The sequence below is a fragment of the Cynoglossus semilaevis genome, chromosome 12 (assembly GCF_000523025.1).
Source record: "Cynoglossus semilaevis isolate Cse_v1.0 chromosome 12, Cse_v1.0, whole genome shotgun sequence".
In the NCBI taxonomy this organism is placed as follows: Eukaryota; Metazoa; Chordata; class Actinopteri; order Pleuronectiformes; family Cynoglossidae; genus Cynoglossus; species Cynoglossus semilaevis.
In genome coordinates, this window is record NC_024318.1 from 1,929,312 (window position 1) to 1,945,763 (window position 16,452).

At 43.0% G+C, this 16,452-nt stretch overlaps 2 protein-coding genes across 3 annotated transcripts; both read left to right on the top strand.

Moving 5' to 3' along the window:
- Positions 1–3,852: 3,852 nt before the first annotated feature.
- On the top strand, positions 3,853–6,436 carry pex13 (peroxisomal biogenesis factor 13). The gene is made up of 5 exons (XM_008321420.3): positions 3,853–4,100; positions 4,493–5,205; positions 5,286–5,408; positions 5,633–5,961; positions 5,992–6,436. The coding sequence occupies exons 1-4, from the start codon at positions 4,027–4,029 to the stop codon at positions 5,941–5,943; spliced, it is 1,221 nt and encodes a 406-aa protein (XP_008319642.1). The 5' UTR covers positions 3,853–4,026; the 3' UTR covers positions 5,944–5,961; positions 5,992–6,436.
- Positions 6,437–6,733: 297 nt separating this feature from the next.
- sanbr (SANT and BTB domain regulator of CSR) lies at positions 6,734–14,685 on the top strand. 2 transcript variants are annotated; one of them, XM_025060648.1, is made up of 20 exons: positions 6,734–7,249; positions 7,709–7,860; positions 8,000–8,171; positions 8,317–8,413; positions 8,486–8,724; positions 9,201–9,259; positions 9,764–9,924; positions 10,084–10,170; positions 10,250–10,360; positions 10,449–10,572; positions 10,931–11,083; positions 11,288–11,524; positions 11,609–11,641; positions 12,103–12,202; positions 12,593–12,678; positions 12,887–12,915; positions 13,020–13,093; positions 13,416–13,504; positions 13,739–13,818; positions 14,130–14,685. In XM_025060648.1, the coding sequence occupies exons 2-20, from the start codon at positions 7,711–7,713 to the stop codon at positions 14,164–14,166; spliced, it is 2,118 nt and encodes a 705-aa protein (XP_024916416.1). In that variant the 5' UTR covers positions 6,734–7,249; positions 7,709–7,710; the 3' UTR covers positions 14,167–14,685. The 2 variants fall into 2 exon arrangements, with proteins under 2 accessions (XP_024916416.1, XP_024916417.1); XM_025060649.1 differs by having other exon boundaries at positions 6,736–7,249; positions 8,000–8,123.
- Positions 14,686–16,452: the final 1,767 nt, after the last annotated feature.

The following is a 16,452-nucleotide window of genomic DNA, read 5'->3' on the forward strand; positions in this document are numbered from 1 at the left end:
GCTCCTCTGTGCACAGACAAGACTCAACTCAGCAGGGAAAAACCCACGGACACGGAGCAGAGACAGAGACGGAGCTGCATGTTCACTGACAACAGTTATTTATGTGTGTAACTGACAGAGACGTAACAAGAAACAACCTGTCACCTCAACATCTCACACGGTGAATGCATTTTCACTGTTTTAATCCTGTTGTGAGTGTCTTCATAGTATTATTAGAAACCTTCTGTGTACGGATCAGTTCAACAACAACAACAACAACAACAACATATTAAAAATATTTGTAAATTTCCCCTTTGCTATTTTTGTCTCGATGTATTTTGAGCTCTTGTTGAAGTAACTACATGAAGTACCATGATACTTTTGGTGAACTTTGATCTATGATGTGCAGGGTTTGACCTTTGTTGGAATTGGAAAGTTCATTTTGAAAATTTCAAAGGAAAGAATTTACAAAATAAACAAATATCAAAACAAATACATATAAACTAATTCTAATATGTTTTCATTTTAATGCCGTTGGTCGCAGCTTGGGCTGAATTTTAAACACTTCTGGTCAACATTTTGGTCAAACATGATCTTTTGCCTGGAGTGGTGCAGTTCTTCCTCCGGCCACCGAAGGGTCCCAACCACCTGATCCCAAATCCCAGGTTGGGTTGAGTCAGGAAGGACACCTGGTGGTGAAACTTGTTCCTTGGACTAGTACTGATGAAGGGACAAACACAATGAGCTAATGTGGCTCAGGTCGGCTTTTTAAAAAAAATGTTTTTGCTCTGAATTCATTGATAAGTCTCGTCTCCACCCTGTGGATTCCTCACCTTCATTTGAGCAGCTTGAATATTGTCTGTTAGTTATGAGTAAACAAGACGACGGCCCAGGAGAAGTTGGACTTTATTTATTTCCAAGTCTGATTTTAAGGTTTTTTTTCAGGTTATCGTTGAAGTTTTTGAGATTCACAGGAGGTAGAACGGCTGAGAGAAAGAGGGAGGAGTCAGAGCAGCAGAGGGAGGAACGTTACTGGAAATAGGTGGCTGAACAGGTCCAACTCGCCTGTTTTCCAGGATGCGGTTAGGAAATGTCTAAAGAAACACACACACACACACACGCTTGACTGTGGGGACTTCCTGTCAAACACTAACATCTGTCAGGTATTAAAAATGTCCTGACTCTTTAACAACGACCTCGTCCCTCTGAGGGTGTGACACGTGACATAATCACCGCAGATTAATGTCACGTTTCATCACACACCTTCATTCAACACTTCATTAAAGTGTTAGGAGGAAACATGTTAGCATGTAGCCGTGTAATAAAAAATAGTTTAAACATCTTTGACATTCTACAGCAGCATCACAGATGTTTTATTTGACCATCGCTGCACAGACGCTGTGAATCCACTGTTGCTGCAACCAGTACATTATGTCCATGTTCATACAAATTAAATGTAGTGATGATAACTGGCCACTGAAGGAGCGGCCGCTCGTGTGTCCCTGTATATCAAAATATTTAATTTCCTGAAGTGAAAAGCGTTCTTACAGTGAGATAATAATAATAATAATAATAATAACTTGAACTTGTATTACCTTCATGTTATAAAGTAGATTTTGTACCACAGTAAACACATCATGTTAAAAACCTAAAATACTCAACACAGTTGACCATATAATAATCACAGAGTTTTTATGGAACAACAAGAATGATATAAAAACATGATGCTGATTCAGGAGTTGTTGTTTTTTTTAATGACCCAGAAATGATGAGGATTTGTCTCTTCTTTTAACTTTCCTTTTGTTATAAAAAAGAGACTAACAAACAGTGAATTTACAGAAACACGTGCGGTTTGCTGGTGAATTGGTGGCAGATTGTTGAGAGTAACCGAGGATATCTCGCTGAAGCTCCATGTGACGTCACAGGAAGGAAGCCGCACACGTTCAGTTCACCTCAGTCTCCAGGTAAAAGAGGAAACCGGTGTCAGCGGCGGAGAACATCCTGCCTTCGCTGGTAATGACGTGTCTGGAGCAGCTACCTGTAAAAACACTGCCTTCACGGAGGAACCGCCTGATAAGAAGCACAAACTGAGTTGTTTTCAAATAATCGAATCAACTTTTTGTTGTGATGAAACGAATGGCAACCCCCTCTGCTGGTTGTTGGTTGTCTGTGCAGGGTTAACATTAAACAGATCGTTTTTCCAAACTCAAAGTTCTGTACCGTGCTGTGAGCGCCCCCTGGAACTGGTCTAGGACCAGCTGGGCTGCAGTTACAAAAAGCTAAATGGGGGGGATCTATGTGACGTCATCATCGGTTACAATGACTTAAGTTTACTCTTTTAATTTATAATTTTTTATGGCGTTATATATTTTTATTTAATTTTAAAGTTAATAACTGTTGTTATGTAATAATAATATTATTGTTGTTGTTTTGATTATTAATAATGATATCATTTTTATCATCATACAGAACTTCCGTCATTTGGTTTAGGGATGGTCTGACAAAATGGTCATCTTTAACGCTTTCGATTTAAGGAAAGTATTGCCTGTGTGTGTGTGTGTGTGTGTGTGTGTGTGTGCTCTGTACGTTCCGCCAATTTTTTTCTCCATGTTTCCACTTTTGCGTTAAACCCTCGTCCTTCCCGCCTCTCGGTTAGGTGGATTTCTCAGTTACCGTCCTTTGACTACATTAATAAAAATAAAACAAAGAGGAAGTGGGACTGGTGAGACACGCTGAGGCCAGTCCAACGTGCTGCCCGTCAAAAATACAGAAATACACCAGAGCAGCGGTTTATAAAGAGTGGAATTTCAGGGTGAGTGAAGAAATGCCCTAACGTTACTGTTGTGTTGCCTTCAGGGACAGAAGGAGAAGTGACGACTCTGGCTTAAATGGGAAGTTTAGGATTCAGGGATTTTATAGTAAAGCTCGGCTGTTATTATGTTACAGTCGAGTCAATAAAACCTTCAGCCTAAAACATTGTCTTTATCTCATCATTAACGGTTGACTTTTCAAAAAGTTGATTTAAAATTAGATTCGAATGAGGAAATAAATTGAATTTTAGTAACATCTACTGACAGTTTTAGTCTAAACTTTATTACTTTCTATCATTGGTTTGACACTTTTGGTTGGTTTTATTTTTAATTACAGACGTAATTAATACTTTTATAATAAACCTAAAAAGCCCGATTGGTTTGAATTAGTTTGAGTTGCAGGTATGAACGTGTTATTGTTTATCAAATAAAACTAAGTTTTTAATTAAAAAAAGATTGTAAGAGATTTTATTTCATTTGAAGGTAGAGATAAGGTGACGTGTGAACCTAAGGTGTGGATGGATTTCCCTCCTGTCTGTTGCGTCAGTCCTCTGTGTCTGTGGTTGAGTTGAGGAGTGGGCGACCGGTGTGTGTGTGTGTCTGGAGCTGAGGTGTTGTCTGTGGTTTCAGCAGAGGGAGCTCTACCCTAGTGTGTGTGTGTGTGTGTGAGGGTGGCTTTACTTCCAACGCAAAATCCAAATAACGTCACTGACGTGAGTGGGAAGGACACGTGTGACCACGTGATAACGTCCGTGGACTTTTCTAATGTGGTGAATGTCTACGAAAAAAAAGCAAAATCTTGAAGCAAATCTGAAACTGTACTTAAAAAAAAACATTTCTTCCTTATTTCTCCTTCTGTTGAAATGAAAAAAAAAAGATGAAGGCACACAATCATTTTTTCAGAGCTATCTGTGTTCGTTTGAGACCAAGACCTCCACAGAAGAAGACCTCCACAGAAGAAGACCTCCACAGATGGAGGTCATAAAGAAGATTTGAAGCTGGTCATTGTCTGACGTCATCAGTCAGGCGTCCTGCTGTGGAGACTGAAGAGAGCTTCCTGAAGGAGGAGGAAGAATTAGGTTTTCTCTATCACACTCCTCACCAATCGGTGGCGATACTGAGCCTCTGCAGCGCTGGTCAACCTGGAATTAATTCAAAGATTAAGACAGCAGCAGAAACAGGTTCAACGTTTTAAGACGTGTCGCCGATTTGTGGACCTTATTTTCAAATATTGCAGATGGATTCGCAGCCCCCCGTGAAGCCGTGGGAGCGGAGGATTCCAGGAACTGGGGTCGCGCCCATCAACTACAGGTAAACGCTGCTCTGTAGCTGCTAATAGCCAGAAGCTAATGGGCCTAAGCTAAATGTTTTCTTAGTTTAAGCTGGAACTGTTGCATAAGTCCAAACGTGACAGTGTGAGATGACATTATAACCTTTGATTATTAGGCACCGTAACATTTGACCACCTGTTCATGGTTTAACAGTTATATAATATAAATATCATGTAAGGAAGCTAACATAAGGCAACAACAAGGCCTGTTCAGGTGTCATGTTTGTTTACTGTTTGTTTTTCATGAGTTTTTACTGTCAAAGATGATTTCTGTCAGAATGCTGTTCGTGCACTTTATTCATCGGGTTTTACGTGGATTGTTTACATGATGAATCGATCAAAGTGTGAAATCGGTGACACTTTCGTCAAACAGATCCGCAGACCTGGGCCAAGTTTCAGGTTTCTCCACTTCAGTTGGACCTCCTGTGCTGACTCGAATGGCGCCCCCTGTGCCTCCACGTCCCGTCCAGCAGTCATACCGTCCAGCCTACAGTTCTTTCACGTCCTCGTACAGCCCGTACGGCAGCTCTGTGTTCGGTGGCTACAGCCCCTACAGCTATGGCGGGGGCTACGGGCTGGGAGGCTACGGTCGCCTCTCCCACCAAGAGGACGTGGCCCCCAGCAGGTTTGTGCAGCAGGCTGAGGAAAGCAGCCGCGGTGCCTTCCAGTCCATCGAAAGCATCGTCCATGCCTTCGGCTCGGTCAGCATGATGCTGGACGCCACCTACTCTGCCGTATACAACAGTTTCAGAGCCATCCTGGACGTGGCCAACCACCTGACCCGGCTACGAGCCCACCTGACCCGTGTGCTGTCAGCCTTCGCTCTGGTGCGCACGTTACGTTACCTGTACAGACGATTACAGAGGCTGCTTGGTCGGAGGGCGGATGCTGAGGTCGAGGACTTGTGGGCCGACAGCGCCACCGACGCCCTCGCCACGGCTGCTTCTACAGGGTCAGGAGCAGGAGCAGGAGAAGGAGGTCCGACGGGCAAATCTTGGCCCATTATTCTGTTTTTTGCTGTTGTCCTGGGTGGACCCTACCTGATCTGGAAACTGCTCTGCTCTACTATTCCTACAGAGGAAAACGGTAGGATTTAAACACAGTGTGATGATTTAAAGGTTTGAGGACGAAAAGAAATCCAGTGTTTGTGTTTCTTCTGTTTGTAGCCACAAACTGGGCCAGTGGCGAGGACGACCACGTCGTGGCCAGAGCTGAGTATGACTTCCAGGCTTCGTCTGAGGAAGAGGTTTCTCTGAGGGCAGGAGACTTGATCAACGTGGCTCCTAAAGGTCAGGCTACTTCATCAACACATCTTCTACTGTAATATTTCCTCATTTCGATCATTTGTGTTAATGAGCTGGTAAGAGATAATATATGAGGTAATGGAGGTAGAAGTCCATTGTTAGTATTGTCCTTGATAACGTAGACAGACAGGAAGCTCTGTCTGCCCATGTGCACAGCTGAGGTCTTCTCTTCTACGTTCCTGAAGTCCGTTCCGTTCTGTGGTTTGTAGAGCTGCAGCCCAGGGTTCGCGGCTGGCTGCTGGCCAGCCTTGATGGTCAGACCACAGGACTGGTCCCTGCCAACTACGTCAAGGTTCTTGGTAAGAGGAGAGGACGCAAACACACGGAGCTGGAGAACAACGCGCGGGCTCCTCCGACGCCAACACCTGCTGCTGAATCACAGCCAGTGAATCCGACTTCTACAAACAACCTCCTGGAGTCAGTGTACAGAGAAACACCAAACACTTTCTGTCTGGGAACGTCCGCCTCCAACACGTCTGCCAGTACTGCAGTAAACATACATGAGAAGATGGACCTGTGAGGTCTGTCCCTGTGTGTTGTGATTGATTAACAGTCGGCCGACCATAAGTGTGGGGGGGGAGGGGGTGAAATGTTGAATGAACGCAAAATGATTGATTAACAGTCGGCCGACCATAAAGGTTTGGGAGAAACAACCTGGACCTGTAGAGGATTTTATCCACCACGTGTTTCTAACAGTTTAAAACCACAGGCCTCGTGTGATTGGTCCAGAGCTGGTCTCATTCAGCTCTGTTTTGTTCCTTTTGCTCCTGTTATTGTTTCTATTCTGTCAAATTAAATTCTGTTTATTTGTTGTTCAAAAACGTAGTTTCAGTAACCTGAATAATTAACTGTTGGTGACAGTGACAGTGTGAGAACAGCAGTTTTCTGTCTGATCATCTTCACGTCAGCTCTGTGATGAAAGTGAGACCAAACGTTCAGAGGCAAAGATGGGTCATTTTGCACATGTAATATTTAATGGCTTTTGCGACAATAAATATTTTTGTAAATCAGAATGCAAGAAATATCGTCAACTGTTTAACATTCCATTAACTGCCGACAGGACTTAGATTTGGTTTTAATCTTCCACCTGTGTGCGGTTTTTTTCTAACATGGTTTATGGCAGAAATCCACGATTTGCGACAGCACTGTTTCTTAGCAACTGAACGCAAACCTGCTGCAGTGCGACACCGGGTAAAGTCACTGCTGTGAATGAAGCTTGTTGGGTTTGAACGCGTTTACATTTTATTTTACTTTTAAATATCTTTCCTCCTTAAATTAGGAGAATATTAAACCATATATATGTGTGTGTGTGTGTTCTAATCGGTGAAATATACACGAAGGCGTCACTGTAAGTGACTGTACGCACTCTGAACTAGCTGAGTGATGCTAATGATGCCTTCAGGAACAATCAGAAATTACGGAATCCAAACATAATGGGACCTGCAGTCAGTGGGTTGGAGTGTTCACTAACACGAGCTGTGTTTTACCAAACATCCACACAGTGTATGTTATTATAGATCGACATCAACGTGTAGCAACACAACAATCAATCAAATCTCACTTACACTCTGCTCTCTGCACTCTGCGCTGACGTCATTCGAGGTTTATGTGACGCATGATGTGGCGTTCGTCTCCGACTTTTACGAGTGGTCCTTGAAGGCAGCACAGCCTGTCCCACCAAGTCAGCTTTAGCAAAGAGCAGCACTTAGCTTCAGTTAGCATCAGCATCATTCTCTCCTGCTACTTCACAATGACTTAAACAGATAATTAAAATATTTTTTCACCACCAAAGGACGAGGAGCCGCGGGGCTTCGAACACCAGACAAGTACGTCAACTACACGTTCTGTAGTTTTTCTTGCTGTGGGAAATTGATGAAAATGTTAAATCAGTTCATTCAAATGTGTGTGTAATTCAACCGTCAGTTTTATTTTATTTTATTTAATGAGAGAAACCGATGTCGTGATAATGTGCGTGTTAAAACAAATAAATATGTACATTTTTAACGTTTTCTTTTGTGTTATATTTCAATTTAAGTTTACATAAACAGACCAGTTCTAACACATTAAGTTAATTGAAGTCAAAACAATTACTTTACGATATTTTTCTCATTTAAATAAAAATAAAATCATTCACATGATGTTGCTTTTTTTATTTTTATTTTGCTATTCTGAATGTAATTTTTTTGGAATGTTAACTTCTTTGTCATGCAAAGAAATAAACATTCCAAAAAATGAATTTGTCTGTATAACAATTTTGGTTTTATTTAATTTTATTCTTTTTGCAGAAATGAGCCGTTTCTCTTTTGACAACAACAACTTCCCCTACGACAACAACGTCCTGGTGTTGGACATGGTGCTGGGTTCTCTGTGGGGAGTTCCTCAGCCCATAAACTGGGACAACGTCTCCAAGCTAGTTCCAGGATTCAGTGCCAAGGAGGTAACTAGTTGAATACCAGAACATACAGACTTTAGCCTCTTAACGACACCAGCAGCTTAAACAGGGTCAAGGTAGGAATTTACAATGCAATTTTTAGGTCAGAACGTTGTTATCAAACAGACAAAACTTGATTCTACAGTGCGCTCATCGATTTGAGGAGCTGAAGAACACGGGAGGTTTTCCTCAGGTAGACAACCAGTGTAATGCCCTGACCGAGGGAAGTCTGCCACCTTCAGGTGGCCTCTCCACAGCGTTTGACACAGGTGAGATGGTGGACACAGGAAGCACTCAGTGCACAAGCCACGTCACAGGTGAGTTGGTCAGAGCCGTCGTCGGGAGAAGACAGATCAAAGTCAAGAAGTTCACGGTCTCATGTCCTGCTGTTACTGCAGTATTTTGTACCAACTGTTACTGTGGTTTTGAAGTCAACGCTCTTCTCTGTGGTTTAATGTCCAGGCTCTAAATCCAAGCTGTCAAGAAGAGTCAGTTCTGTGGAGAAGAAGGAGAAAAGAGTTTCTGTGGAGGACGACGAGCGACCTCAGTGTCCACGAGAGTGAGTCTGTGAAGTCCTAACGGTGATGGTGATAGAGCAGCTGTGTCTGACGTCAGGTTCTCACCCTCACAGTCTGAACATGGTCATCCACGTGTGTGATGAGACCAAGAACCTGAAGCAGGACTTCACGTGTCCCCGAGATCTTCTGGTGAAGGAGATGCGCTACTTTGCTGAGTACCTCTCTGTGGATCCTCAGAGATGGGAGGAGGTGGACATCTCTGTCCACTGCGACGTCCAGATCTTCGACTGGCTCATGAACTACGTCAGGAGGAACTCAGCAGGAGAGGGAAACAAGGACAAACCCCGTCTCGGTAAAATCTCTGGAGTAAAACCATAAACTGTGTAGAAAAAGTGGACGCAGTCTTTTGTCTGCAACTGGGAAGTTTTTGTCTTTTTATTTGTTACCTCATCAGGTTCTGGTCCGATCAGAACTGAGTCCAGAGCAAAGACACAATCACTGAGCTTCAATAATGACTGACACATTTTCTGTAGTTCTGCAGGGCCATGATTTATCGCCTGTTTTGTTCTAAACCTGACCATTAAAAACCTTTATCAACGATAACAATTACCAGCAGAGTGGCCCTCTAGTGGTTCTTATCTGTACTTCCGTTTCAAACTCGAAGACTGCGTCCAGTTTAAGTTAAGCCAATGGTTTAGTCTCTGAACAGTTTGTGTTAATCAGTGGTCTGGGTTTCTGGTACATCAAATATACTGTGGGTGGCGCTGTGCCTGTGTTTTGTATGTTGTTGGCGTGTCCGGGTGGTCATGTGGTGTTTGTCCATTTCAGAGCCCAGCAATGTGATCTCAATCCTGATCTCCTCCGAGTTCTTGAAGATGGATACGTTAGTAAGTGTCGTGATGCTCAGTGGTGTCTTATCACAGCGCCCTCTGGTGTTCTTTTAGATGAATTCCTCAGTAATCATCATCAAAAATATCAACGGCAGTTATTGTTTGTCATGTACAAATTATTTATTTTTTTGGTAAAAATGTAAAAAATCCTCATTATGCCAACTATTTAAAAACGTTTAAAACTTTAAGTACATGTAAAATCTTATGTTCACAAGTATAATTTTTAAATGACACTTTTTTATTATTCTGATTCATTTTCATTCAATACTGTGTAATTTATACAAAGCGTTGACGAAGCATTGTATTTATGCTTCGTCATGTTTATAAATTAAATATTAATAGGTTGAAGCTTTTGTTTTTTTTTTGTTAAACAAGGGAAAACCAGAGTCAGTGTCACTGCCTGGTTGTAAACACAGAAGAGACGTTGACTGGTTAAATAAGGAGTTTTCTTCACACCTGAACTTGAAGGAAACTAACAGTGAAATGTTTAATGTCACTCAGGTGGAAGAATGTATCCACTACTGCCACAGACACATGAGCGCCATCGTGGCCACGCCCTGCAACATGAACTGCATCAACAGCAACCTGGCAACTCGCATCGCTGAGCTGTTTACCCACAATGAGGCTGATGACATCAGGGACAAAAAGGACAAGTTCAAGAGGTAAAAAAAAAAAAAAAAAAATCTGGATTTACATCAAAACAGAAATGATTTGTTGAAACCAATCAAACCCTTAAAAAAAAAAAAAAAAAAAGGTAAATGATTCTGTGTCTCTGACCACAGAGAACAGAGACATTTAATTTTCTTCTTGTGACTTCAAAGCAAATTGTTCCAGAAGAAAATCGAGCGTCTGTTTGACGCCGTCCATCAGAACAGAGACTCTCCAGGAAACGCTTCAACTCTCTACAGGTGAGGACGGAGACCACGGGACTCTCACTGTCTCTGTGTGTGTCACTCCTGTGTGTGTGTGTGTGTGTTTAAAATCCAGGTGTGGTCAGTGTCTGAAGCTGCTGACCAGAGACACGGAGAGGAACGTCCCCTGTGTCCCAGGCCAAATGGACATCGATGCTCGTGGACAGATCGTCTTCAGCCACAGCAGGTTCTGTTCATGGACCGAGGGCAGCGCCAGGCCCAGCAGGTTCTGACCTGACCTCAGTCTGTGTCTGTGTGTGTGTGTGTGTGTCCAGACAGAAGAACTGGGACGTGCATGAATACATCAGTGGACTCTACGAGGAGCTCCAGTCCTGGGTTCTGGTTTACTGGAGAATCTGGGGAACCATCAACTCCCTCACCTGCTCCCGCTGCCAACAAGTGAGTGAGTGAGTGAGTGAGTGAGTGAGTGAGTGAGTGTGTGTGTGAGTGTGTGTGTGAGAGTGTCAGGAAACGTTCTCTGTTAGACAGGACTGTAAAAATGCTGTTAGTTCAAAGCCCAGTTTCCTAACACCCGTGTGTGTGACCCGTCTCTGTCTCCATCCTGTTGAACCATCAGCACCAACAGCCTCTTCAACACAACTCCTTTTAGAACAGCACTGAAAAACAAACTACAAACTGATATGGAAACTTAATACAATGGACTTAGATATGAATAAATGGATTTACAATATCTTAACAGTGTGTGTGTGTGTGTGTGTGTGTGTGTGTGTGTGTGTGTGTGTGTGTGTGTGTGCAGATGTTCTTGTGTGCAGAGCTGACCCAGTGTCAGTACCACCCAGACAGTGTCCTGTATTCAGGCCCGGCTGCAGAGAAAGGTCTCCATGGAGCAGGACTCTACCCCTGCTGTCACCAGAGAGTACTGCGCTTTGACCCCACTGCTGTCCCCAAGGTAAACACACACACACACACACACACACACACACAGAGTAAAGCTTCATAACCATCAGTAAAACAACTCTGCTGGAGTTCGTGCAAAAGATAATTTAAAGTAAGGTTTACTGTTGACCAGAGGTTGTTGTTGTTGTTGTTGAGCAGAATCACATGACCACGATGTGACCAACCACAGAACAGAAGTCTGTGTGTGTGTGTCCAGGGCTGTAAAATGCGAGACCACATCGTGAGTGTTCCTGATGAAGAGAACTGTGACGAGGCCACCGCGGCTCAGATCAGAGTCCTCAACGACCTGCTGCTGCACCGGGACGACGTCTGTGTGTCCAACAACGCGTCCAGCGACCAGGACAGTCCTTCGTCCAGCTCAGAGAAGATCCAGGACTGTGATCCAGTCTGGGAGCCGACGCTGCTCGGTCCTCTGAGAGGAGACAACGGCTCAGTACGTCTGTCCCCACCGTCCTCTTTGTCCGTCCTCTTTGTCCGTCCTCCGTGACTGACCGCTGCTGCTCTGTGTCTCCAACAGTTCTCTCTGCTGAAGAACTGGAGTCTGCAGCTGGTGAGACTCTAACGCCACTCAGACGTCATCTTCAAATCAGATCTTTTTAAATTATTTTCATGGATGTCTGATAATCTGGGCCCCATGTGAGCAGAATTATTTCATTTAATTTAATCTGTAAGAATGGGCACATCAGAATAAGACGTTAGTCCAAAGACCGCAAAAAAAATCCAACAAGTCCTCGCTTCGTACAAACAGTCAGTAATTATCCAGAGTAAAGAAGTTAAGAAGTGATGTCAGCAGGTGATGAGAAGAACCAGGATGTTCAACAGAAGTTAGAGAGCGGACCACGGTGGAACCAGAGCCACAGCTTTATTATCAGTAGATCGTCTTCCTCATCAGTTGGAGTTAAACATCAGTTTCTCTGGACTGGACTGACCTTCTCACCAGGTCTGAACCATTAGACTTCCATGTAATCAGGCTGATGTCAGTGTGTGTGTGTGTGTGTGTGTGTGTGTCAGAGGCAGCAGACTCTTCTGTCTGAGGATGAGGAGTACACCACAGGGTCAGAGGTCACAGAAGACGAGGTGGGAGATGAAGAGGAGCTGTTCAAGAAACAAGGTGTAGTCACGTGGTTTTCACACGTCATTTGACTCGTAGTTACTCAAACACCTGTGTTTTCTGCAGTTGTATTTATTCGGTGTTGGTTCTCAATACCAGCAGCAGGTGGCGTAACAGTGTCAATTATACCTTTTTTGAAAGCGGTAAAAAATAGAATGACTATTTTTAACAAAATAAAATAATTCCCTGAAGATACAAATAGATGTGAACTGCGCCACCTAGTGTCATTGTTAATAATATTAAATCAGTGCATGAGACAAAGCGAATGTTCTGTTTGACCTCGTGTTTGCTGTAAATCAGCTGCTGTTTTTGTCCACTAGGTGGTGCTTGAGCCACTCTTTTCTGTATATTTCCAAACAGTTCTTAATGTGTTGTTTATTTTCTCTTCAGCTGCCAAAAAGGCCAAGAAGACAAACAGGCCTCTGAAAAAACAGCTGTCCTCTCCAAACGTCCAGCGTAAAGACAAACCAGAGAAAGTAAGTCGTCACCAAACTCCAGCTGAAACTCACTTCAAACTGGACCTGGAACCTTCCAGGAACACACCAGTGTGTCCTACGTTGGCTAACATTTGGTGTTTCAAAACGGAGGTTTAGAAACTCCTGGGCCTTCGTGGCAGAATGATTGACAGTTGACAGTTGATGTTCCAGTGACAGTAACAGCTGCTGTGTTCTGTGTTTGTGTCAGACTCAGAGCAGAGACAACACTCCCTTCACGTGAGTTCATCTGCAGAATCACAGACACCGTCACCTCTGACCTCTGTCTGGTGCCGTTACACCCACCCTGTGTGTGTGTGTGTGTGTGTGTGTGTGTGTTACAGAGTGAGCGTCCAGAAGAGTAAGTGGGACAGTTCTCGTTCCATGCGCTACAACCAGGACGCTCAGAGAGAAGAAGGTAAATCTGCAGATTAAAGGGACAGTCCACAGAGTTTTAGGTGTAGAACTTTCACATCAGCTGTTTCATATAAATGAACGATTACAAATGATAATTAGTCATCAACTCACCAGGGTCGATGTTAATATAAATATAAAGAAAGGTGTCTGGACAAAGACAGTGTCATCACTGAGGTCTGTTACTGTGTGTGTGTGTTACAGTAACAGTGACAGTGAGTTACATACTGTACTGTACTGTACTGTACTGTACTGTACTGTACTGTTGTCCACAAACATCACATGGTTCATACTGTTCACCGTGTCTCATTGTCTTCAATAAACAGACCAGCGCCGTATGGTGGAGATCATTGGCCACTTAACAAAGATGAGGTTCGGGGACCAGGAACAGAACAGATTTAAAGACACCAAAGAGGTCTGTGGAAATGAGTGTTCTCACTGTTTTAGATGGTCCAAAAACCCCGATGCTGGACTGAGCTCCAGAGTCGAGATAAAACCGGGGCTTCAGTCCAGCTGTAAGTTGAAGTTGGTTTGACGTTGGAAATGTAAGGTCCCAGTCCAGTGTTCTGTAAAGACGTCAACAGTGGTGAACAGTGGTGTCCACAGCTGGTGTCCACAGCTGCCCCTGTGTTTGTGTGTGTTGTAACAGCCTGCAGGAGGAATCTACTCCAGACTGGAGGCACAGTTCAAGAGTTCTACACCAGCCAGAGCGCCTGACAAGACCCCCAGGTACTCTCTGCTACACACTGAAACTCTGTGAACGTCTTTATCAACCTTTCATTTCTGACATACAGCAGGAGTTATTTCATTTATGCAGAAAATTGCGAAACATTCATTTTTCTGTGGCTCAAAAAATGGGACAGTCCTAAAGGGAAAACTTCAGAGACGGATCCTCAGTTTGATACACAGTTCACATGTAGGATCTTACATTAAAAACTGAAGTAATGTAAGTCTCTTATATCAAACTAACGTGAGGGTCTCAGTTAAGACCGACATTTTCATTCAATAATAAACCATTTTCTCTTTGTCTCCCCCTGCAGACCTAAAGTCCGATACGCACAGATCCGGACAACGTAACAAAAAAGGAGGTTTGTGAGGACAAAGACTGATGAAAAGAGCAACAAAAATCTAAATCACTTTCTACGGTGGACAAACGTCTACTCTTCTTCAGCCTCTTCCTCCGACACACTGAGCCACTCACAGAAATTATAGGAGAAGCTTTGGATTTTCTTTTATTCCAGCAAGATTATATGCTTTCAGGAACATAGTTAGAAAAAATAGTGCTGCAAAAATATATAAATATATACATATACAGAGTGTTACATCGAATGGTGTAAATGTAACAAAGCATTGAAAACAGTAGATTTAAAAAGGAAAAACAGAAATGAAGTGTGAGCTCAGTTTTGGAGACGACAGCCTGAAATGTTCAAACATTTGGACGTGGTTTCTGCCTAGTCATGATTTTGATGAAGTTCCAAGAAATTCACCATCACTTTCACTTTGTATCATCTTCAAGACACAGATTTAACAATAAAAAATAACTGAGTCTGACCTGCGGCAGAATCTTAACTTCATTCTCTTTGCTCACCTGACACCTGGGCTCCACCTGCAGGTTGATCAGAACAACAACACATAATGACGTTAATGACTTTTCAGAAGTTTCCTCTACTCAACAGTTAAAACGTGTTGTTTTATTTTGGGTCCAGACACCTCTGGAGGTATTTGAAGTTTCCTCTACTCAACAGTTAAAAACGTGTTGTTTTATTTTGGGTCCAGTTTGTGGAATGATCCTGTAACACAGAACCTCCAAACAAACACTTTCCCACACGTGGTTCAGAGATGTGGGAAACAAGCACAAAACAAAACAGGTTTGACGTTCTAACACTTACAGAGGCTGGTGAGGACCTTAAAGAAACTGAACTTCCTAGAAGTCGCCGTGGCCGTCGTATTATCTCTGCACCAGGAAAGATAAGGACAGTTGTTTAACACACACCTTAACAGCCAGGTGGATAATAAACAGTCAACCATAAACAGGCTGAGAAAAGCACGTCCTACAAAGATATCTGACAGATGAACCTACAAATCTGTCGTGTCTAAGTATCAAATAACGTTCATTTATCCTGACTCTGTTTGTGGTTTGTTGTTTGATGCCGTGGACTGACTGGTCACTGATCTGGAAGATTCTGGTTTCACTGTTGAAGCAGCCAAATACATTTCTTTCTTTTTTGTTTTGTTTGTTTGTTTGTTTTTAAATTGAGTTGACTGTCACACAGAGGTCTGACCTCTTCACCTCCTCCTCTTCCTCCTCCTCCTCCTCCTCCTCCTCCTCCCTAAAGTGTGATGCAATCATAATATATGTAAATGGCTGCGTGTGTCCAGACCAGACAGAACGGGATTTAACCAGTCTGAGCCTGGTCCACCAGTCTGCAGGCTTCACTCTACTTCAACTTCACACATGTGTGAGAGAGGATTCCTGCACACACACACACACACACACATACACACACACAGAGAGAGAGAGAGAGAGGTTGGGGCCAGCTGAAGTTTGTGGACACAGAATCACATCCTAAATCAAGTCACTTCTCTGTGGACTCCATTTTTTTTTGTGCTTCCAGTGCTGAATGTTAAAGGGGCATTCAGAAGTTATTGTAACCACGAAAGATGTAGTGCTTCTTGCTAGCCAGCAGGTGACTCCATAACGCACTGGCGTGTGAGTTGGTAGTATCTTGTTTTAAAGAAATGTTTTCCCCAAGGAATAAAAGAACAAGGAATCATTTTGAAAAACAAAAAGCCATGGTAGTGGTATGAGCTACGGCCGTCTTCTTGGACAACATCCAAAGACCACACACATTAATCATACATGGATTCTGCAGAATTCCTGAAAAGCAGGCTAACCTGTTTTGTTAACCAATCGTACGGCTTGTATGTTGTGAGTGTGGGGGCTGCACACCTTGATCTGAAGTTTGTTACTGAGTCAGATGAAGGCCAACTGTCTGAGCTCTGAAGACGGTGCTGTGCCACACGGTGATTCACATTTGGGATGAATATTTAACTTTAGCTTCTTCTTTGTATTGATTCAGTTAGACTTGACGTATAAGCTCGACTCAGATCTAAACAAACATCAGTTGACCATATAAGGGTCATCTTTTCACACCATATATGGTTGGGGTTAGGGCCCATAGACATGTGTTTTTAATTGTTAAGTTAAACTTTTACAGTTAAGGTCAATGTTCAACTGCAAAAAAATAATGTATGTGAAAATAGTGATAGATATCACCTTAAAGAAACCACTGAAAGCATGGTGACATGGTGAGTCCCCTGGGTACAAGAACACAATAACCTGTTGAAAAAGTTTTTATTGTA